Here is a 24,787-nt window from a genome sequence, read left to right as displayed (position 1 = left end):
TAAAACGTCGTCCCGGAAGACAAGCTTCGAGTGGGCGATGGCTAAACGGAGCAAAGTATTATAGATAAATAACAGCTGCAGAATATGTAAGGACTCAAGTTTCTCCTCTTGACGAAACTTTGACCACTAAAAAACAAACAAACAAAAAAACACCAAGAGCCCTCATTAGTTTGAGTACAATACACAGTTGACCGATAAAGCACCTCATACGAGGGATCAAATTATACCAAACCAAAAGAGGAAGTGATTGTATTTGCAGGCAGGGGGCCAAGGATGATGAAAAGGAGCGAGTCGGATTAATTCGGTAATGGTATTCGGAGTGAGGAGGATGTCTCGGAGCGCAGCGAAGACAGACGATGCGTCATGGGGAGCCCGGCCCTGTGACCTGTGACCTGTGCTCCCCCAGTCTACGCTTGGACAATCTATCAAATGTCCTCACGATCAACAACTGGCGCTCAGAGGAGGCTGGGAGAGATGCCAAAGTGTTCGCTTGCAGTGCAGTCAATGGTATTCGTAGGATTGTTGGAAATGCTGCTGATAATCAGTGTCTTTCTCTGTACTGGAGGCTATAAGGACTATAGTCATATATAGTTATATGCTGTAGTTATATATAGTTATAGACTGTAGTTATATGTGCAGTTATGTATTTTACAGTATGGACTGACTGTACTGTCTGCTACCGTCAAGCCACGGATGGGAAGAGTAAGCAGACTGCATGGTTTGTTCTCCGTAATGGTCGTGTAAACGGTTATGGCATCCAGTATCGGTTGTTAAATGATGCAGGAATATCGAGTTATGGACAATGATGATGCAGAACTATTGAGTTATGGACGATGGCCACTGACTCTGCTTTGCAGGGACCTTGAGGTTTTGATTGGAGACACAGTGAGAGTGACTGATGAAGAACGTGTTGAGTCAGTCTCTTCAAGGTCAGTTGAGTTCTGGATTTTAATAAGTATTATCAATTTGCAGATTGGGAGAGAAAACCAGACCTCTGACTGTAAATGACAACACAACACCAGGCTTTTAGGTCTCAATCATTTCTCTCTCAGCTTTGAAGGCCGGAGGACCATCTTTTATAGAGCACAATAATGTAAATATAGATAGTGGCAGTCAGGCAGTTATGACATTCTCAACAGTCTCAGAGAAAGAGCTCCCAACCCATGACCACTCTCAGACTAGATAGATCATAATTGGAGCTCTCCTTGTAATCATGACAAGGAACGTTTACCCAGTACTTTGTCCTGCCCCCGAACCTCTATTAACCCTGACACATAGACACAATCTACTCTTATTAATAGCAAGCTCACATGAGAACATACTAACTAGTATCCAATGGCTGGTTCTATTGATTAGTGAATAATGTAAGCACACAGGATATCCCAATTTCTTCCACAGTGACATGGAGTACTTTCATACGCGCATGTCCCTGTTGACCGCCCTGACATTTAAAACAAGCTGTATCCCCCCCCTAGAATGAAGCTCTTATAGCCATATAACAGTTTGATTGCCTAGCAGGGCTGTTCCCTTAGTGTGCTTGAGCACCACAGACTCCCTGAATATGATATGTCATATGTGATTCGTAACATCCGGTAAGTGTTTTAAGGATGCCGAGTCTGCATTTTCAGTCATCCGTCGAAAATCCTCAGCCTGTGTATCTGAAGACAGGTTCGGGACAGCTTGACTCGTCTGAGGACTGGTAGTTGACGCTGGCCTTCCGTCCTCTGCTGAGACTGTTTGCTCGTCTGAAGATGGAGATGTAAAATGTCCATCTGATTGCTGTTTTTATTTCGGCTCTTTGGGGTTGTGGTGGAGGGCTGCATTAGAAGAGATAGTGCTGGGTAGCTCTGTCCATTTAGATTTATGCTGCCCGGGCAAAAGGCAGTCAATTAAAATGCTGCATTGATGTGAGGATTATGCTATTAGTAAAGCCCAGTGTTCTCATTAGTAGCTCCGACACCGCTGTGCATTGGAAATGGGAGGAAGGAGGAGGCTGTTGGCAATGGGCGGTGCGGCTGGAAGAGCAATCAGTCAGTCTGTCAGTCTGTTTGTCTGTCAGTCTGTCTGTGTGTCAGCCCTAATACCTTTGTGTTTGTGCTAGTCCATATGCGTGTCTGCCTGTGCGTCTGTAGGCCTGCTTCGCACTGACGGGAGATTAAACCGCGCACCACCTGGTCGTCTTAGTTGCAAATGGTCCACAATGGTCCAAATTACATGAAGACGCAACAGCTGTGGACTGTTGTTTTGTACCCATGGTGCCTCTGATTGTACAGTAATCGGCTATGTGTCCTGTGAATTCAGTGTTGATGGACTAAACCTGGTGGAGATGTTGAGAGGACTCGTTCTAACTGGGGGGGAGATCCACGCCTTGCTGTCCACGCAGGGCGGAGTGGCAAACTGGAAACATCAGCATGAGTAATAAAAAAAAAAGAGGAATTTGATTCAAGTAGAAGTGATGTTTATTTGGAGTAGGGCTCTGTGCAAATTATGCCATTTTCTCTCATTCGTAAAATAACATTTAGTTTGTTGTGAAAGCTTCCACATGAAAAGGTCTGGTGCTATATTATACGTTTTCATTCGTCTATTTAACAAGGGACATGATTAGAAATAATGTAGCAGAGATTATTGAATGCATTTGTTTCTATCCTCATCATTCATCTCCTGTTGTGTCCTGTCCATGACAGTGCTGGCGTGTGTCCTGGTGTGTATAGAGTGAGGACGTGCTAGGAAAACAATTATTTGATTTGTCTCATTAGGGCATCCCTCACTTGTTTCAAGAACTGTTCCGTTTTTGTTTTTTTATTGGAGGTTATTTTAGCACAAATTACAATACGGATAAGGCTGTCATTGCTCGTACAAACCAACTGAAGGCGTCATTGTGGAAATGTTGCATGTCATACAATTGGGCTTTTCATAATTCTCTTTCAGCGCACAGCTGTGCTGTGAAATGAGTCTCGGAAATGAGTCTGTGCCGTGTTGATTTTCCATTGAATTTTGAGCATGCTGTGTCTATAGTACGAACATTGTCTATACCACATTTGTAATTAGAGACCACAGAAAGTACTCTACAGTACCACCGGATCTAACTTCTTAATAACTGGGTCAGTCCTGATCAGCACTGGGTAACATACTCTTATTCTATCCCAGGTCCAGTCTAAACCCTGTATGCTGTTCTGTGTGTGGTCTCCTCACTAGATAACCCTGTATGCTGTTCTGTGTGGTCTCCTCACTAGATAACCCTGTATGCTGTTCTGTGTGGTCTCCTCACTAGATAACCCTGTATGCTGTTCTGTGTGTGGTCTCCTCACTAGATAACCCTGTATACTGTTCTGTGTGTGGTCTCCTCACTAGATAACCCTGTATACTGTTCTGTGTGTGGTCTCCTCACTAGATAACCCTGTATACTGTTCTGTGTGTTGTCTCCTCACTAGATAACCCTGTATACTGTTCTGTGTGTGGTCTCCTCACTAGATAACAAGGCCCAGGTGTCTCACTCGGCAGTGAGCATCCGTATCCTGGACGTGAACGACAACCCTCCCGAATTGGCCACGCCCTACGAGACCTCGATATGTGAGGACGCCAAGCCTGGACAGGTGAGAGCGCTGACCGCAGAGCGATGGGGTGGGATCATGGTCTTTAATCAGGAGTATGGCGCTTCCTGTCTGAGAGGATGGTTCCAGAGGTGGTCAGCTGTTTGCCTGAAGCTGATGGAAACATGTCCAAGAATCTAAATGCGGGTTTTCTTCCCTCTGGCTTGTGGTAGATGATCTTTGAGGGGCTTCTCTCCTGAGAGAGCCTGGCAGAATTGAGGTGGAACAATCAGTTTGGGTTGTTGTGTTTTTAGTGCCGAGCCAATCGCCTTCCATCCTTGTCAGAATGGTTTCATTATCGGCTTGTTTCTGCTTTGGATCTTTTTCAATTGGACAGCATGATCTATCTGACACTTTGTTCCAAAAGCAATTTATAAACTCTGTTTAGGACACGAGTACTATTTGCCAAAGGAATCCTAGTGCCAAAATGGGTATTTATGTGTTTTTTTGATGCAGAATTTAGATGAAAAGTTATTAGTAAATATGAAGTACAAAATGAAACACAAACTTATGATAAAGGTTTTCTGTCTGCAATCTGTTTTTGTAACAATTATTATTATTATAACAAACATAACACATTTGTTGCCAAAGAAGGTTGCGTGCCAGTGCTTTTCCGAGGGGATTGCAGAGCTTCAGCCAGTCTTTCAGTGTCTTTCATCTCTTGTTCATGTAAGCCAGTGGTGCTTATGTCAACCTTATAATGCCGTAATACTCAACAGTCCGTATCGAGAGGTATTAAGACTACATAATCCAAAGGTCGTGGACTTTGCAAGAATGGTTGTAAGGAAGAAAAAAAATGGAACATAATCTGTCAGCATTTAAACATCAGGGAACTTAAGAATGAAGACATCAGTTAGATCCTACAGTTTCTCTTCTTATCCAGAGTCACATCTTGACTATCATTAAAAATGGACAGGGCCATTAGGGTGTTTTATTTTCCTCTCACAGTCAACAGGCCCCTAGCTCAGTGGGAGCCAATTACTATGTGCAGAGCAAAGGAATAATTAAAGAACAGGACTTTCAAGTGAGGGCTCCACGCTGGAAGCTAAATTTACATGTGTAATGAGGCTTAGGCCTCTCCTCTTGATCCGCACTCTCTTTACTGCTTATGGCCCTCTGTGCCATCACGTCTCCGAAGAACATTGTCTGGTCTGATCTCTCTCCCATCTCTCCTTCCCCCCGTCTGCAAGGCCGCATTAACCTTCAACACATAATCGTGTGCAGGGCCTATCAGTCTTACAGCACGCATCGTGACTGACTCCCACTGCTTGGAGCTCCGTAGCGCTTTCATTAGCGGGAGGCGCTGTACGCAATTATGAACGGGGGCCCGGCGTCGACGCACTCCTCAGACACAGGTGCAAAAGGCGCTCACTCTATCTCTCTCTCTGTCTGTCTGTCTGTCTGTCTGTCTCTCTCTCTCTCTCTCTCTCTCTCTCTCTCTCTCTCTCTCTCTCTCTCTCTCTCTCTCTCTCTCTCTCTCTCTCTCTCTCTCTCTCCTCTCTAAGTCCGACTGGTCAGATAGTAGAAAAATGTGCCTGTTTGCATCAGAGGGTTTCTAAGAGTTGTTGCCTGCCTCTCAATCGCCCGGGATGGACATGTTGGAAAGAAAGGACTCTATGTTTTATGTTAAATCGAGTGTGCGGTTGGTTTCAGCAATCATAGCACCTTAGAAACTGCAAGGAATATGGTATCTAATGTGAACATCGGATTGATCCAGGCTTGGCCTGAATCCTTCTTTGTTTTTGTGTCTGAACCATGCTTTTGTGTATTGGGATGGATGGGGCTTCCTTATAGAGCCCCCCGCCCACCAACCTCCACCCCCTCGATCAAATTCATTTTGTGCTCAATCCCTTAGAGACCATTGAATCAATGTCTCAATTAACTCATTATAAGGACGGTACTGTACAAGATTGTTATGCGGTATAGAATTCTCACACTAAAAAAAGATACAGTGCGTTGAGCTTAAACAAAGAACAAGGATATTTGAGGAGGTTTCATGTTTCCAGAAATCTCTAGTTGCATAGCATCTACAGTACTGTACTACACCAGATGCTAACATAGAGTATTTGCAAACATGAGAGATAATATACCTCTGGGGAATCCAGCCCAAAGGGCAGAGTGTGACCTGGTAATGGTTTCATGAACTAAATAAGCATAAATAAACATGTATCTCTGCTGTATCTTAATCCTCCCAAGGTGCTCTACAGCGGTGGAGGGTCATGATATCACCCAGCGTTGTGTTAGCTCGAGCCTGCCAGAGGTAACGCTCTCACTTTCCAGGAATATTGTATTTGATAATAATGCTGGTATTTTGTTCTCAGCCAGAGTGCAGGAGTGCTAGGAGTCTGCATGTATACTGTGTGCATGCAGTGTGTGCTTCCATTTTGCTTTCCATTCCCTAGAACCCTATTAATCAATTTGATGACTTGGGCGAGGGAGCGCCTTTCGAAACTGGGCATAATTACCTCCATTTTTCTTACACCTGCTGTACAAGGCAAACATTGGTTGTGTAGGGTACGGTCCAGCCCCGTCATGTCAGTCCACAGGTTTTGGTGTTTGTTTTTTGGGTAATTTCTAGAATCTGGTCAAATGTTTAGAACATCTGCATTTCAACCTGTAGCTATAGGTTGGAGGAGAGATTGACACAAAGACAGATTAGCATACACACCTCGCAGGTGTTAAGACACACACATATAAACTCTCACACACACACACACAAACAAACAAAAACACACAAACCACACATGGGTCCGAGGTTCCCTGTCATCCTAGCGTCTGTCAGCTCAGCCCACAGTTTACCAAGCTAATGAGGAGCTTTTCATTAGCCCTGTCTGCTGTGCTATCACACAGGCCTCCTCGCCAGGTTAGCTCCGTGGCTCAGGTTTGGTGGAGCTGCGGCGGAAATCAGATTAGCCTAATCCTTTAACTGCATTCAGTCTGATCCAATTTGAGGCTCGGCTACATGGCACAGTTTTGTTTGTTTAAAGACAGGCAGAAAAAAGTGGCCCCTGGAAGTAAATAAAAGACTTGGGTGACACGGGCTAAGCTGCTTTAGCTCGGGGGGGTTTACGGTTCACGCCAGGGGTGTGACACAACGTGGCAAGAGCCTTTCATTATTTACTGTCTGTTTCAGCCGCGATCTTAAGGCGAGTACACAGGGACTGGTCCAACAGAGACACTGCAGCTGCCTGGCTGCAGCTTCCACATGAGTTATGGCTTTAGCGTGTACCGTTCTGTTTAACCCACGGGGCTAAAGGAAACAGTTCCAACGAGTTTGTTATCGGTTTACTTTCCGGGCCGACTTGGGCTCCTAGCGTAAAAGCCGTCACTGTAAGTGCTCTCTCAGACAAACACTTCATGCCAAAGCTTGGGCATTTGGGAAAGGTAACTAAAAGGCTCTGTACAAACTATAGCCCAGCCTGCTGACATTTTGTACTGTCTGGGACATTTCCCTCAACCCTCAACCCCGATGTCCTCTGATTCCATGTCTCTGTGCCCATCTGGCAATGTCCTTCTCGCCCTCCCATAACCGATTGACACGTGAAGCGGCTCTTGCCCCCTCCTCTCCCATCCACCCTTTGGTATTTGTGTGACTGAATGCAGAGGGACAGATATCATACAGGGCCGTGTGTGCAGGAAAAGGCTGGGTGGAAAGGCGAATGCTGGGGAATGGCCCCGGGTAGGAAGGCCTGTCAACTCTCTGCAGACGTCTCCAAGCCAGGCAAATGGGTCACGGCGACAGACCGCCTGAGCATTCCCTCCCCCCCCCCCCCCCCCCCCGCCCCCGCCCCCTCCACTCCCCTATCCCTTGTCTCCCCCAATCCTCCCACCCCCTGCCCTGAGTCGGTAAGACTCCGATGACTAATGTGAGGCCCCATGAATCACACGTTTTTGTACACACAGTAACTGACAAACACACAAGTACATGCAAAGACTGGCGCCGAGGTATACTTGCAGTTTGAAGCAGATAGTCTGACTCTCTCTTGAGAGTGGAAAGAACAACAAGGACTTTTACAACAACTTCTGACTGATCGCTGTGCAAACACACTGACTGATGGCCAAGTGTGTTATCACTCCCAAGGATTAACACTGCAGGAAACACAATTTGACTGAGTAGTAGTTTTTCTTGAAGCACATCTTTAACATTTAACTTGAGTTCACTCAAGCATGTGGAAATTGGCACCACTTCCACAGCATTTCACACATCAACATTAAGATTGGGTTAGGCCTACTACCGTTGCATTGGTTTTAAACTTGGAGCCTGAGAATTTCATTATACTTTTTTATTTAAAAAAAACAAAACACAGGTTCATCTCCTCACTGTAGGCTGAACAGTGTGGGCATACAGACATATCAAATACATACAACAGTGAATATCTGTCTCAAGCACAATACATTACATTTACATTACATTTATGCATTTAGCAGACACTTTTATCCAAAGCGACTTCCAAGAGAGAGCTTTACAAAAGTGCATAGGTCACTGATCAGTGTCTCTGATGGAGGTGGGGAGTTGATTCCACCATTGGGGGGCCAGACAGGAGAAGAGCTTGTGATATAAAAATAAAACATCGACCGTACGCTAACTGCTTTGGAACAAACTCATCAAAAGCTTTATCTCCTGCAGACACAGCTGCTCTTTAAAAGGTTTTCCTCTTAAAAAAAATGTTGATTTCGCTCATCCTGCCCTCCCTGAGGTTGGTCTGTGAAGATGGAGATTATTCCCTCAAATGAGAACTCAGCCACCCTCTCCAGGACCCTGACCCCCAGGTGACCCCTCTGAAGATGGGCTACTTTGGGGAAAAGTCTACTCCTGGAGCTTTCCAGGTCTGCAGGAGATGTAAGGGGGTCAGACAAGGGGACGGTTAGATATAAATCTAATTAGGTGTTATGCTTGAGGGAAAGCTTGTTTTGGCTGCTCGATAAACTCCCACACACTCTCTTCCTCACTTGTTCCATCCCTCTTTCCTCCTGTCAAGACGCTGCTTCACTGAGAGTTACTTTACCTTGGGCATTGTCATCGAACCCACACCACGGCTGCCTCCATTTTTTCTACTTGCCGCTGTTTTTTAAAACTCTTCAGGCAATAATATTCATTATTTTACTAATAACGGGGCTCATTGTTTATACCTTTTTACTCTGTGTAGCATTTTATTTCCTTTTCAGTCTGAGAAGGTGGAGGGTTCTAAGAGTCAGGCCCAGAAACATTTCCTGGTTCTGCTGCTTACACACACCATGCTCACTGTGAATGTATTATTTGAATGGAATGGATGCGTTGCTGCAGGGGGATCTGCTGGTGTTTGCGCTGCAGGTGGCGAGCATCAGTATGCCCTACGCCTTGCTGTTTGTGCGAGTCAAGAAGATGAGATGGAAAGTACTTGAATTTTAAACAGAACTTTCCATATTCGCTGCCTTTGAAGGAAAAATTACAGCGAGAGTTTGTTCAAAGTCCCTACACAATCTCCTCAGCTCCCAAGTAAACACAGCGCAACAAACAAGAAAGTATAACCAATTATACTGCAGGGTTAGGTTTAATTCAGCATATCACATTGTTGGGTGAATGAGCACTCTCTCAGAATATAGGCTTTATCAAACAGAAGAATGTTCACAGGTTACAATACAGCTTAGAATTCAGAACTAAATTGTGTTCTTGACCTGACAACCATTCATTATACAGCAGAAATGTACAATTACGTACCTTGAACTCAAACTAAAATCTGCTAAAAAATACATTGACAGACAGTATATTAGGACTAGGTACAGGAAATTATTTCCATGGTAGGTTTTTTGAAAAACACAAAAGGGAATCTATTCACCACTAGGAGTGGAGAATGAAGGAAAAAAAGAAAAGTAGAGTGACACAACGGACTGGTGGGAACTGTCTGATGGCTCTGTTAACAAAGCCTTCTGCAACTCTTGGGGATCCCTGGTGGCTAGTGGAATAGAGCGCATACCACATAGGTCCACATAGGCAGGGGCCCTGGTTTGATTCTAGCCTGGGCCATTTCTGGTATGTCATCCCCTTGCATCTCTCCCTGCTTTTCCAGTCTTTCTCTCTGTCACCAAAAAAAGCAAAACATGCTAAAAGTATATCCTGAAAAATAGAAAAATCTTCTTAAGAGAGGAGACAACAGACTCCTCTGTGTAATAGCTTGATGTATTCTCCCAAAAACTTATCAGATTGAGTATCACCAGACAGTCCAGACAAAAGGAATTATGTCCTCCAAATACCCAAGCTGTAATCTTTGTGAGAAGTGCCAGTGTAAGGACTGGGGCTGTTTGTCATGTGGACTCTATACTGAACCCTAAGAGCAGAGGAAAACGATTTATTCGAGTAGCATTTTTCACGTCCCATTTTAGGCAATATTTGAGGGGACAGATTAGATGTACCTACGTGGTGCAGCTTGAGATAAAGAATACCCTTTTCACTTTGAACAGCAGGAAGAAATAACCTGAAGACATGCAGCTTTGGGAAATGTGTCAGGCCTTATTTTCTCATTAGTGTTTCTGCTGACTTCCTGAGGTGAAATGAAATCCACACGCCTTTTGACAGGACTATAATGTAAGGAAAAAACAGGAAGGTTGGATTTTAGGACGACTGAGAACTCCCTCTCTTTTCGGGCCCTCTGTCCAACGTAAAAAAGGCCCCCATCTGTTGTGTAACATAGACAAGTAATTTCAAAAAAGAGCAAACACCCTTTTTTCTTCTATTCCTTTCTATTTACTTGTTCAAGCATGGTGCTCTCACGGGTCACAGGCTTGCTGATGTGATGTTCAAATGCAATTTGTCAAATTGTAGTCGGATCTTGTCTGCGGAGTCACAGGGGGGAGGAAGGGCCGTCATTGAGAAGCTGTGTCGAGGTGAAAAGTTAGGGAGCTTGTTCTGCAATGCATTGTGGCAAATGAGTCACTCCTCCTCAGTTACCACCTTCCTCATAGTTGCACCTCGTTGTTCTTGTTCCGTTCATTACCCCGCCTTCATCACTGATCTCTGAACTGTCTCATTTGGGGGAAACATAAGAGCAGTCAAATCTGCTTTGGAAATTCTTCTCTGATTGGAGGACGGGTATGAATGTTATTTTAACATTTACATTTATGCATTTAGCAGACACTTTTATCCAAAGCGACTTTCAAGAGAGAGCTTTACAAAAGAGCATAGGTCACTGATCATAACAACGAGATAGCCCCAAACATTGCGAGCAGCCAAAAACATGAAACATACATGGTGGAAAACCAAATAAGTGCCAAAGGGAAGAACCATAAGAGCATGCAGTTAAACAAGTTGCAATTGAACAACATGAAACTCCCCACAAGAGTGCAAGAGTGTACCTGTAGAAAAAACAATCAACAGTAAAATATTTCACAGCGAGTACAAGAATTTGAAACCGTTACAACTAACCAACAAGAGCAACAAGTCTCTCAATACGAGTCATTGTGATCCTGGAGGAAACTAACATCAGGTCCAGCCAAGCATTCCTAAGTGCCGTTGTACTCCCGGAACAAGTGCGTCTTGAGCCTTTTCTTGAAGGTGGGGAGACAGTCAGTGTCCCTGATGGAGGTGGGGAGTTGATTCCACCATTGGGGGGCCAGACAGGAGAAGAGCTTGTGTTGGGACCGGGCGCTCTTGAGCGGTGGGACCACCAGACGGTTGTCAGAAGAAGACCGTAGGTGGCGGGTGGGGTGTAAGGCTGGAGGAGAGACTTGATGTAGTCGGGTGCAGTCCCGTTCACCACTCGGAAGGCTAGTACCAGAGTCTTGAATCTGATACGGGCCGTGATGGGAAGCCAGTGGAGGGAGATGAGGAGCGGGGTAACATGGGAGCGTCTGGGTAGACTGAAGACAACATATTGCTCACGTCACTGTTGTGACCTGTCTGGATGGAAATGGAAATGAAAACCAAGTGTTCGGGGTTTCATTTCAACAGAATACAGAGTAGCAAGCATGCTTTTGTCTCCGTATGAATTCATCCAACGTCCCGGTTTATCCTATTCCGAAATGGCTGCGCCAAAACAGGTCAGCTTCTGCCAGCCTGCCTGCTGTTCTTCGTCAACTCATGCCCGTCTTCCTCCTCTCCTCCTCAGCTCATCCACACCATCAGCGTGGTGGACAGAGACGAGCCTCAGTCTGGACATCGCTTCTACTTCACCCTGGCTCCCGATGCTGCTAGCAACCGCCACTTCACCCTCTGGGATGTCAAAGGTGAGAGGCCGGGGGGGTCAGGGGTCATAGAGTACAGTTTCCAATTGAAAGGACGCAAAGGTCATGCAGAGCCCTTGCGTTCAACAGTTTGCAGTTTTGTGCCATGAAAGGGAATTTGAAAGTACATTCTACTGTGCTGTATGTGATTTTTTTTGTAAAGATTTGTTACATCCACGCCTATCCATACAGTTAGTGTAAGATACTGTATGGATTAGAAATGTCAAATGTGAACTTTCTGAAACAAAACTTTGTTTTTCACTGTTGCAATTGTTGACCCTGCAAAGCCAACAGGGATTACATGTTAGCAAATCTCTGTTTAGAGATGTGTACCTAAGTGAATGTGACACGTGGCTAAATCAAGATTGATCTGACACGATGAAAATGTCAGGGGAGCGAGCCAGGGAAATGTCAGAAGGTTGTGTGCTGCAGCCTCATCTACACACACACAAGTCCACATGCCCATACACACACAACCCCCCCCCCCACCCACCCACACACACATGCACAAACACACAAACAACTCACATGCCTACGTAAGCACACACTCACAAAGGACTGCAGACACACACACACACACACACAGACACACACTAGAATGCACACACACTAGAATCCCGGCCTTAGGGACACCCAGACTTGCTGTCCTCTGCTGTCCTCATGGAACTCACAGGTCCTCACTCCAACACTAAGCTCTGCATAATACAACAATAGAACTTTCCAGTAAAATGGAAACACACACATGGACACACACCTCAGGACGACGCTCGGTGCTGGTGCTCGCACTCCCGAACAAGCAGAGCCACCAACACTTTTTATCCTCCCACCTCCCCCCTCCCCCCCACCCCCCACCATGTACGTCTGTTTTCATGGGCACATTTGTCAACCTGTCACTTTCAATCTGTCACTCTTTTTTCAACCGTCGTAGCTTCACATGGCGTTCTGTCTCGGCACTCTGACACAGGAGGACAAACAGACACTTTTTCATGCCGCCAAACTTTTTCAGTCAATGTTGAAAGCACGCCGAGAGGGAGGGAACCAAGTTTCACGACAATGACACAACCTACATACTAACTGACACAACCTACATACTAAATGACACAACCTACATACTAAATGACACAACCTACATACTAACTGACACAACCTACATACTAAATGACACAACCTACATACTAACTGACACAACCTACATACTAAATGACACAACCTACATACTAAATGACACGACCTACATACTAAATGACGCTTTGGCGTGCCTCAGTTCCCATGTTTGAAAGATAGGTCTGTCTCAAAGTCAGCAAATACTTTCAACATTGAAAAAAAACGTTCTTTTTATCAGTACTGTTTTTTAATTTGTTGTACAGTAGCTGTTCAATCAAACCCAGACTTACAAACTGAATACATACGTAAATACCTAAATGTATAAATGTATTTTACTGGAATGTACACTGAAGTAGGGGAAGCTCATTTACGTAAATGGGACATTATGTAATAACATTTACATTTACATTTATTCATTTAGCAGACGCTTTTATCCAAAGCGACTTCCAAGAGAGAGCTTTATTTAGTGCATAGGTCACTGATCATAAAAACAAGATAGCCACAAAAACATTGCGAGTAGCCAAAACGTGAAGCACACATTGTGAACAACCAAAGTAAGTGCCAAAGGGAAGAACCATAAGAGCATGCAGTTAAACAAGTTACAATTAAACAATACAATAACAGCACATAGCAATAGTATTAGTAATTTTTTTAGTTGTCTTTTAGTTGATTTAGACCTTGATTAAAGAGAGGAGAAGAGTTTACACTGAGTCCTGTCGTAAAAGGTCAAGAGGACAAAGCCACGGGTGCGATAGTCAGCAAAGTTCCTGTACATAAGCAGGGGCGGTAATGGGAACAGTGTGCCAGAGTACGTGTCGGAGATTTGCTGTGGCTGCATGGATCACAGTGATGTATGCTTCCGGAGATGGATGGCCCAGTCAAGTCCCTTGTATGCAAGTCCATCCACTGCGGCTGCTCTCACTGTATTTGTCAAAGCCTCCTTCTGTGTATGTTGTTACATTTGTCTCAGACTCCTGGTGAGCTGGTTTCGTCTGCGAGGCATCATTTCAAACACCAACTGCCGCCTGTTTTCTCTCAGGGTTTTATTTGACTAAAAGGAACACATAATGAATATTAACTGAGGCAGAGATGAAAGATTCCCTGGTTTTGCAGTGAAAACCGACGATTCAGCTGTGGGCTTGTTTGACAATTCTAAAGTCCTCATTGGAATGTCCTTGTTAAAAACACAAATGTTTCTTCAGTTTATGACAAATATTATGTCAATTTACATTTTGTCTTCTGAAAGTCAAACATGTTCATTGTTGCTGTCTTTTTTCGTCATCACTGTAGATGACTCATAAATGATTGCAAGCCTCATCGTTTTCAATGTTGTGAGAAATCCTATTCAGAATTGTTGTCAAGGGCTGATGAATGCGCTGCATGCTCAATTCCACACTGTCTCCAGGGAATCAGGGTTCAAACTAGGATAAGTAAGGAGAACACTGCAATAGCTGTACAGTCGAGCTGTCTGGATCCTCCAAGGGCAGATAAACAACAGCAAATGAAGTCAAGGTCAATAAGATCAACAACAAGAGGCTGATTTGTTCTCTTGCTGAGAATTGTATCTTTTTCTCCCCCTCCTCCTTTCCCTATCCTCCTCCCTCCTCCCCCTCCCCTCCCTCCTCTCCCCCTCCTCCTCTCCCCCTCCTCCTCCCTCCTCCCCCTCCTCCTCCCTCCTCTCCCCCTCCTCCACCCTCCCCTCCCTCCTCTCCCCCTCCTCCTCTCCCCCTCCTCCTCTCCCCCTCCTCCACCCTCCTCTCACCCCTCGTCCTCTCCCCTCCCTCATCCGCCTCCAGACAACACAGCGGGGATCAGGACGCAGCGCTCGGGCTTCAACCGCCATGAGAAGAACGTGTATCTGCTGCCCATCCTGGTGGTGGACAGCGGGCCTCCGGCCCTGAGCTCCACAGGCACGCTAACCATCCACGTGTGCGGCTGCGACAACAACGGCGCCATCCAGTCGTGCAACGCCACGGCGTACGTGATGAGCGCCTCGCTCAGCCCCGGGGCCCTCATCGCTCTGCTGGTCTGCATGCTCATCCTCATAGGTAAGGATCAAGAGAGATGACACCACGGTCACACACTCAACCCGATACCAGGTTTGACTGTTCCGGGTGGACCCTGGATGGAACACAGGAACCGACCAGAGATTGCCATGTTCCATGTTCCCAAGCCTGTCCATCTGGCATTTTAGGAAGGTTCAGGTACACGGAAAGATGATTTGAAAGGATGAAAAAGAATTGAAGAATTAAAAAGATACGACTTGAGCTTAAAAATTCCCCAAGAAATGCATATCCTGTGGATTGTTTTCAACAGCACAGTATGCTCAGAGACTGACAATTCTTGAGCAAATGAACAGCATGTTTAATCAAGTCGGTATACCTGTTTCCAGAGAGCACAGTCCCCCCTCCCCACCAGTATTAATCAACTGCCTAATTATTTGCTCTCACTATACAGCATACGGTACGTTGACTTTCCCCTCTAAACTATCGCTCAAGGGTTGGTTTATGATGCAGAACTGCTGAGGTGTAAATACAAGCACCATAGGTTAAAACCTGAACAAGCCCCAAGTCTGCATCTAGAGACTCATGCAGCCATGCGTGTTATAACATGAATGGATTGTCCACTTTTGAAAGTTTTATATTTCTTTAGAGTCAATGTAGATGTTTAATGGCTGAAAAACAAGCACAAATGACATAAAAAAAAGCTGATCAATTTTTTATATTTTTTTTCTTTCTGAGGGTAGGTCTCATGCAGGGCATTTTTGAAAGAGAAAGAGCTTTTGTTTAAGCAGAGAGTGCACACGATGTTGGGCGTTATGAAGGATATCAAACCACTTTGCCAAACACGAGAGAGGGAGAGAGGGAGCGAGAGAGAGGGAGGGGGGAGAGATAGAAAGAGAGAGAGAGAGGGGGGGAGAGAGACAGAGAGAGAGAGAGAGGGAGAGAGAGAGATGGGCCGAGCCGGAGAAGGAGAGCTTTGAGGCAAAAGAGCAGCATCAGCGCTTGTTTCCCCCAGGAACGCCTCGCTTTAAATAGAGTGGGCTTTCCAGACATACGCAGATATGAAGGCGCACGCACGCAAAACCTCACAGACACTCAGTCCCAAACACACAACAACACACCCTTGTGCTTGTACACAGTCGCACTCACACAAGCACATCGATATACATGCATAAAGCCTTCTAAGTAGAAGAGCTAGACCAGAGGTGTGTATAGTCATCTCTGAAAGTTTCATGAGTTCTGCATCATAACCTCTCAGCTGTGGTTAGGGAGGGGGGGGGGAAGGGAAACATTTTGCAACCATCATAATCTCTTCTCCACCTCCTCTCTCCTTCAGTTGTTACACATATCCCCGGTTCTCAATAATTGAAAACATTACTAACTTACATAGGGGCCGTGTGAGGACTGTGGTATTGTTTAAGAGGTCTTTAATGAGAGCAGTCATGTCTCCATTAAGTAAAGCATGGCGACATTCAAAAGTAACCTCTAATATTTTATTTACTAGCAGGCTTTAAAAGCCTCTTGGCCCTCAAAACAGAAATGCCGTCCGAATCTGAAGGAGGCTACAACAAGCGAGGGTGCAGACAAGGGGGCTTGTGGTTTACGTGGTGGGCTCCAGAGACCATCTGGGTAAAGCACCGCTGTGTCCAAGACTACTGCCTGTCCCTCACACCTGCAAACCATTAGGAGTGTGATGTGTGTTCCATTTGTGTGGAAGTAGTCTTGAAAGCTGTTATTATGATCATTTGAGCTCTAATAGTTTTCCCAAAAGCCATAATTCATTTCAAAGGTGATTGATCCTTTTTCAAAGTTTATTTTTATTTTTTAAGTGTTTTATTTTTTTTCAAACAAAGCAACCTTTAGAAAGTATCTTGACAGGAGTACCTAAAACCACTGCTTCCATTCTGGTAGTGCCAAACTCAGGGGAATGAGAACAGACAAGTCTATGTTAACAGCCATCCTATTTGTTAAAAGGAGAGGGAGACTGGAGCACAAACCACTCGCTGTGAATGTCAGCTTGCAGCACGGAATCCCAAACGACTCCTCTCTCCCTCCACACCCTCCCTCACACACACCCACCCACACACACACCCACACACAAACAAAACCTTGGTTATCCAGTGAGTGAGTCGTGAAGCACTCTCTCTGTTCCTCTGTGTGTTGGGGGAGATCCCCAGCTCTCCCAAGGCCCTCCAGACCTCCCTATTAGATCAATTGTTGGATGATGAGCAAAATGAAAACACATCTCTGCCTAATTACCCTGCAAACAAACAGTCTCTCCATCAGTTCATTTAGGGCCTGACGTGATGAATCCATTTGGTTTCGCGAGGCATCTGCACGTATCGGTTCCAATTAGGGCCCATCTGCTGTGATGAACTCCTGGGCCGGAGCGGCAAGTGCTGCCCAAGGGTAGATTTGCCTTCTTGTCAGGTCTGCTTATGGGAACATCTGTACACAGAGGAATAGCCGAGCATTGGTGCCTCACAGGTAGAACAGGTTTCCTGTACGTGCACCGTGGCTAGTATACCAAATAGTTTGGGGATCAGTGGTAGAGAATTGGACTACAGATCAGGAGTATGTAGGTTCAAATCCCCCCTATGTGTGACTTTCTGATAAAAGCATCTGCTCATTGAAATTATGATTAGTAGTAGTGTTTTGGCGGGGGCTGTGGTTCCAACAAATCGTAGAAGAAGGTGGTTCAGAACCTGCCTCTTATGATGATTGAAATGTTAACAACCCTAAGACCACGGGGGATGGATATAAAATGAGAAGATAATGTAGTTTTAAGAGTTGCATGATTTGTTTTCTTTTCGATAGGCTACTTGAAGGACTTTCCGAAGTGGGCCATACATCCTTCGTTGTACTGTTATTGTCCTTCAGTCTCTATGGGCGACAGGCAGGCATCTTGTTAAGAGCTCCAGCTGCTGTGTTTGTGTACGGCTGGGCTTGATGAATTCGAGGTTTCCACCTCCCATTACCTCCCCCATCAGTGGGGAAACAAGAGTGATAACAGAGTGCATGTTTGGCATGTGCAGCAGCATGCATCAGTGGTTTGGATGAGCCAAGTCTATTTTCCTGAACCAACGGCAATTAACTGACTCCAATTATGCTGAATCAAAATAAACACAATGGGCCAGTGATGCTTGTGCCCCCTTTGGAGTTCTCCAGACAATGTTAGAGAAGGGACAAGATTGCGTATCGTCACTCAAGAGCTACTCTGTGTGAGTCCCAGTTCATCAGCGGTGCCCGCGTCTGCCTTCAAACAGCGATCCTGAAGATCCACACAGGCCCTGCTTTGCCCCTGGAGCCAATTCTCCAGTCGTTTGTGCCAAATAAAGACAATTACTGAGCCAAGCAACAAGTCATTTATATAGATTAATATGCTTGTCACTGGCGCGGTTCTTTGCTCCTTTTCTGGGATGGAACAAAGGAGATAGCCTGGGGGAGGAAGAGAGGAAAAAACGAATGGTGTTCAGGTGTGCTCAGTTCTCAAGGTCACTCCAGGAGGTAACATATTAGCCTGTGCTCAGATGATCTAACTGAGGCCAAGCACTCCTCACTGTAATAACACCAGGATTCTCTGTAGAGGACATATGGTAGAGGCTAAAGTAGCCTACGGAGAAAGCTTCTTCTACTGCCAGTGAGCTAGTTGGAATATTGTTTACCTGGATATATTAACTACCTTTAATTGCAACTACGCCCCAGGATTGCAAGCCCTCCATGGGGATAACTATTACATCTTTTATATGGGATTAATTAAACTGACTAACCATTACAAGGAAAAGCCCCCAAGTTATAAGCGGCCAATGGACTCCCAGCATGCATCTCTATATAGATGCTAGACTTCGATGCCTCGCCACGCAAAGTCGATACGCAACGATACTTCTGCTGACTTCTGACAACCATTTTGGATTTAAACCCAAACATGGAACAGACATGTATATATTTGCCTTGAAAGAACTGTTAGAGCTGTATCACAGTCACAATACCACCATTTGTATGTGTTTTATTGATGCTTCAAAAGCGTGAACCATGAAAAGTTATTTTATAAATTATGTAAGAGGGGTGTTCCTAAATGTCTGATAAGAATCCTGGCTTTCTGGTATGCCCAACAAAGTATGTGTGTGTTATGGGGAAATTCTATATCTGCCCCATTTCACGTCTCTAATGGAGTGAGGCAGGGCAGTATATTGTCCCCATTTTTGTTTAATGTTTATATGGACGATTTGTCAATGCAAATGATTGTAGAACGGGTTGTAGGGTTGGTAACAGTATCATCAGTCATGTATGCTGATGATTTAGTAATTCTCTGTCCATATCGTGCTGGACTACAAGAGATGTTACAGGTGTGCTCCCAATATGGATCAGATTTTGATATCCAATACAATGTAAAGAAAAGTAACATCATGATTGTCCGGAGCAGGGGGGACTCTAAACTCTCTTCCCCCGACTTCTTTTTGTCTGGAAACAAACTCAATGTTATTGATGAATGTAAATATCTGGGACATTACATCTGTGCTGACCTGACAGAGACATTAATAGACAGTGTCGATGCTCTATGGACAAGCTAATATGCTGAACCAAAAGTTTGGTGCATGCTCACCACCAGTTAAGACCACACTTTTCAACGCATACTGTACCCCCATGTACACTGCCCATTAGTGGAGGCACTACAAATAGTGTAGTATACACAGACTGAATGTTGCCTATAATGATGGCTTGCGGATGCTGCTAAGGGTACCGCGATGGAGCAGTGCAAGCCAAATGTTTGTTAATACGGATGTGCCCACCTGCTCTGCAGTGCTGCGCAGACTCATGTTCAGCTGCATGTGCAAACTTGCAACCTCTATGAACAGTATCTTCCTGGTACTGACCAATCCGGCACTAAGTTCAGTACGATACTTTTCTAATATGTGGACTCACTAGCGTCTGAGCCTCCTTAGAAAATGATGTACCTTGGGATTTATTGTTTGTCTGTATGTTGTCTTTTAATCTATGGACCTATAGTAAGTGTCCAAAATAAAGCTTATGATGACGATGATAACCATCTTAAATTAGACACAGTCTCTCCCAAGTGAACGTTTATCTTTATTCAGCCAGGCACCATCCGTTAGAAGGGGAGAGTGACAGTGTTTATCCTGGAAAAGGAACAAGGGCCAGAGGACCATGTGGACCCAGGCTGTTTTGAAGTACTGCAAGGCAGGCAGTTGTGGTTGTCTTGAAGAGAACCAAGGCTTGTCAAACACTGGTGGATTAGATGTTTCTTCTCAGGATGATTCTGAATTGAAGCCTAGGCTGCTGTAGCATATGCATCAATGGTTCTTGTCTCATCTTAAATACCCATCATGTGAGGTTGGCCATAGTTTACAGTGAAGGGATTATTGTCTGAAGAGTAGCTGATTGTTAGCCACTCTGATGACTCCTTGTTGATCATGGTTAGGCAGTGTGCAACAATATATTGTATTATTGTGTCATTGAAGGGGTCGGATGATTGTCTATGTTATAACAAGAACATTAATAACCATACTGCATTTTGATCTCCATACAGTCTCACTTTGTATGACTTCATTTGCATCATTGAGACTGACATTTAGAGTGGTGAAGTCATACAGGATGTTGCAGGCACAGTCCAAGAATAAAATTTGCCCTGGGGACTAGTGATGGATCTGGCTAGTGGGGCGCAAAGCTAAGTGGGAGTTTGCTAATCAGAAATGTAGGCAGTAATTAAAATAACTAAGCTGGGATTAAAGCTTCATTGATTTATCTAGATGGATACAGCTTTTGTTTCCCTTCATCTCATTATGTTATTAAGTGATCCATCTCAATTGTTTTCCTTCTTAATTCAGGATTCAGTTTCTCAGCCATTAGCTTTTTTGTCTTGTAAGTTAATGGCAGGACAGTGCTGCACAGCACTGGCATTATCAGGAATTGTACAGAGCATTGGACCTGAAAGGGTATTGATAGACAAATCAGGCCCCATTAAGTTTCAGATATCATATTTCTGGCCAAAGAATTAGGATTGGGGAAAATCAATGGTCCTGTATTTGGAATGGGATACCGAGATTTTGTAGAATTGTTTTACCTTGGAAACAAAGTTACAGAACTTCAGAGAGGTGAAGAAAGAGTGAGAGTATTGGCAAAACTTTATGCTGAAAGTAAAAAAGCAGGACTTTTATTCAGTTCAAACTAATTCATTTCAGATATTCTTGAGCAGCCTAGTGTTACTGTGAGCATCAGCTACACAATATAGGAACACTTAAACCCTTTAGACTGGAACCAACTAAGTGTGCCAACGTTTTGTATGCTCAGTGAGATCGCACATTCATTCAATTAAGTTAGACTGATAGAAAACCTTTGAGGAGCAGGATCAAGAATTCAAATTTTCCCTTACCTTTACTTGTTGCAATTGGCAAACAGACTCAAACTTACAAAAGGAGTTAACGATCAGTCTTGGACTTTAACAGAAGGTTGAAAGTACCAGGTCCCAAAGTCCAAAAGCCTCAAAGGGCTTTCTAAGTCTGACCTCTCAAATTCCAATTCTCATTTCCCCCCCCTCTCTCTCTTTCCTTCTCTCATCAGTGCTGGTCCTGCTCATCCTGACCCTGAAGCGCCACCGGAAGGGCCAGCGCATGTCAGAGGACGAAGAGGACATGCGCGACAACGTCATCAAATACAATGACGAGGGAGGGGGAGAGCAGGACACCCAGGCCTACGACATGAGCACCCTGAGGAACCTCTACGACTTCCCCGAGGCCAAGAGCTCCGATTCGGGGCCGGACCTGCGCACGCTCCCCCAGTGGATCCAGGGCCAGGTGAGCGGAGAGGGGGGCGCGGCGGCGGCGGATTTCTCCCTCTTCAAAGGCTACATCCGCAAGAAGGTGGAGCAGGCGGACGCCGACCTCTCGGTGCCGCCCTATGACTCGTTCCAGACGTACGCCTTCGAGGGCAACAGCTCTCCTGCCCTCTCCCTCAGCTCCATCCACACCCTGTCCACCACGTCCGAGCAGGATTTCTCGTACCTCAGCGACTGGGGGCCCCGCTTCAGACAGCTGGCGGGCTACTACGCCCCGGCACACCCTGAGGAAGAGGGCTCCTAGCACCCTCCTCTGGAAAGACCAAACTCAAACACCCCTGCCCCGCCCCGCCCCTCCCCCCGCCCCACCCCACCCCTGCCCCTCCCCCTCCCCCCCCCCCCGCTCCCCCCCCCCCACACACACTCTTCCCTTGCACTGTGTCCGGGCCCCTTGAGTCAGAACCATCCTACAGAAACTGGCCCCCTTCTCTAAGATGCAGTCAAGTGTCAAATCCACTCTGGTTCAAAGCCCTTACTCCAAAACTTGTAAGATACGCCTCAAGTCTTAGGTTTTTAAACAAAATTATGAAATTGGGGAACTCCTGGGGATGAAAAGAAGTTATCAAATCACCTTTACAAAGAGGAGCGTGTTTTACAGATTCCAGGTATTGGCTGTCATGCAATACCTGATGTGGCACCACGACAGCATTACTTTGGACGCGTTTCTTACTTGGCAGGTCTGTTTTCTCTGGACTCAAATACGTGGTCCGTGGAGGCGTTTTGAAAACCATCAAAGAGATATCAGACAGAAAGGGTTTACTTCGATTTTTTTTCCCAAGCCAAGGCAAACTATCTGAGATTCATATGTATTTATTTAAGAAAAAACATATTTATGTATTTATTCATTTGTATTTATTTATTTATCTTGACCATGTCCACTACACCTCTGGTTGGAGCAGAATATATAGTGGAAAAGAGAGTAGAGGCAGAAAGCTGATTCAAGATGCTGAACCAGAGGAGGCATGAAACTGAGGACCTCAGACTGTTCTGACACAAAGGTGATATTTGGGTCAAGGCAAACAACAGTCTTGGAAATATTTGTATTTATTTTTTTGAAACTATTTTGTAAAATAAACACCTGAGGACCGAGGAAAGAAAGAGTGAGGAAACAGGCCCTGTAGAGATAAAAAGACACGGCAATTCCGTGCAATGATTGGTTTAGCTTGACATACTTTCCGCCTATTGTGGTGATTTTAAAAGGGGTACTGGAGGTCACATATTGTGGACGTTGTGTGTCAACTGTTTTTTTTTCTTATATTTTCCACGGCCATTTAAAAGGCAATAAGGCACAATCCGCACGAGTGATTTAAGACTATGAAAGGACTGTGTTTATTTCATGATGTTGGCTGTTTGACAGCTCCCCCTTGAGGAGTTCATTCCAGATTTGTATGTGTGAATGTGTATTAATGCGTCCAACTTGTTTTATATCCAGAAAGATACAATAGCTTTTCTTTTCTTTCATTTTGACAGACATAAAATATAGGTCAGTGCTGGGTACGGGACAAGTAGACTGAGAGAGAAAGGAGGAGAGCAATCACCTCCACCTGGTGTCCATAACCTACAGTATTCAATGTCGACCGTAACTTGCAAATGTATAGAAAATAACATTGAAAATCAATAAATATTTAAATTTTCTTTCGTAAAAGACGCTCCCTGATTGATGTTTGTTTGCTTGTCCGCCAGCCTTTGTCTGTCTCATGCAGTCCTAATGCGTAGTCTAAGATGGCCGACTCAGACAAAGAGGATTCTCAGTAGATGTCACTGCAGCCACCCTCTTGTCAGTCTCTCTAATTGTCACGGTCACCAGAGGATACAGACACTTGAAGTCTATTTGAATATTTCAAGCTATTTCAGCAACCTGGTCTCACTAATATCTCCAGGACTCTTGGATAAAAGAGTGGGTTAGGTAGGACTCCCTAGCTCCCTTATATATTGATAGCAACAAAAGCAGTTGTACATTGGCATAACATGTTCTAAACACTGTACTAACACAAATAATAATCTTAGGTAGTTAATTAGTTTGAAAAGCAGATAGTAAAGGTTAGTGAACCAGTAAAAATGGTCAAAAACAACCCCAGAAATGATGTCATTTCCTTTTCTACAGACAGCTTTTAAGTTTCCTTGTGTGCAGCTTTGAACTGTAAACACGTACATGACAACTACCTGATCTACTGGGACTGTAACACTAGTGGTAAAAACCGGTGCATAACAGTACCGGTTTTATCCTCATCCATCATTCTGATTGATTGCATTCGAAATGTTTCTCAACATTGAATCCCCAAGCTTAATTTTCCATTGGTGACCCACTGGTGACCCCAAGCTTCATTGACCCACTGATGGTCACAGATCCACCCCATCATGTTTAACCCTGCAGGGGGGTTCAATCCGTATAGAACTTCAGAGTAGTAGTCAAAGGGGTCAATGGATAACACATGGTGCAAAGTGATGGATCATGAAGGCTTGGAGGCTGGGCCATGATTACCATGAGCTCAGAGTCCCCAGTGTGTCGTTAGGGTTAGGATCCCCAGAGGCGTTTCATGTCCATAACCTCACCAACAGGGTTAGGGTTAGGATCCCCAGAGGCGTTTCATGTCCATAACCTCACCAACAGGGTTAGGGTTAGGATCCCCAGAGGCGTTTCATGTCCATAACCTCACCAACAGGCCTCACCGTCACACAGGAGGCAGGGTGTAAGGGCTTCTGAATCCTGTCATCAAGAAAATGTCACAGCATGACTAATCCCACTGATGGTGTGGTAAAGAGTAAGCAGGGCCTCTGGGAGAGTCTCCCCGGGGGCCTTTTGGCACTGGATTTTCCTCTCCCACCGTAAATGAACTGCTTAGCCTCATTTTCAGTTACCTTAGCTCCAATTCTCAGTCTTTACATGTGTCCATATTAATGTGTTGCCATAAATCCGTTTTTCCCCCATCAGTCCAAGGGTAACCTGACCTTCATCTGTTCTGTGGGTCGACGATAGTTCTCTGGGGAGATCATTGGTCTCACTGTAAAACACCCTCCACCCCCTTTACATTCGGCTTAAT

At 44.9% G+C, this 24,787-nt stretch overlaps 1 protein-coding gene across 1 annotated transcript in view; it reads left to right on the top strand.

Annotated features, from left to right (window-relative positions):
• The window catches only part of LOC134019336 (cadherin-22-like), a 50,404-nt gene extending 27,028 nt beyond the window's left edge, over positions 1-23,376 (top strand). Inside the window, 4 exon segments of the mRNA XM_062460157.1 lie at positions 3,472-3,593; positions 11,672-11,789; positions 14,687-14,938; positions 21,473-23,376. Of these exon segments, the coding sequence (XP_062316141.1) occupies positions 3,472-3,593; positions 11,672-11,789; positions 14,687-14,938; positions 21,473-21,990 (1,010 nt within the window). The 3' untranslated portion in view covers positions 21,991-23,376.
• Positions 23,377-24,787: the final 1,411 nt, after the last annotated feature.

This window comes from Osmerus eperlanus, chromosome 1 (assembly GCF_963692335.1).
Source record: "Osmerus eperlanus chromosome 1, fOsmEpe2.1, whole genome shotgun sequence".
Lineage (NCBI taxonomy): Eukaryota > Metazoa > Chordata > Actinopteri > Osmeriformes > Osmeridae > Osmerus > Osmerus eperlanus.
The sequence above is the reverse complement of the archived record's forward strand: the minus strand, read 5'-3'. Positions and strand labels throughout refer to the sequence as shown.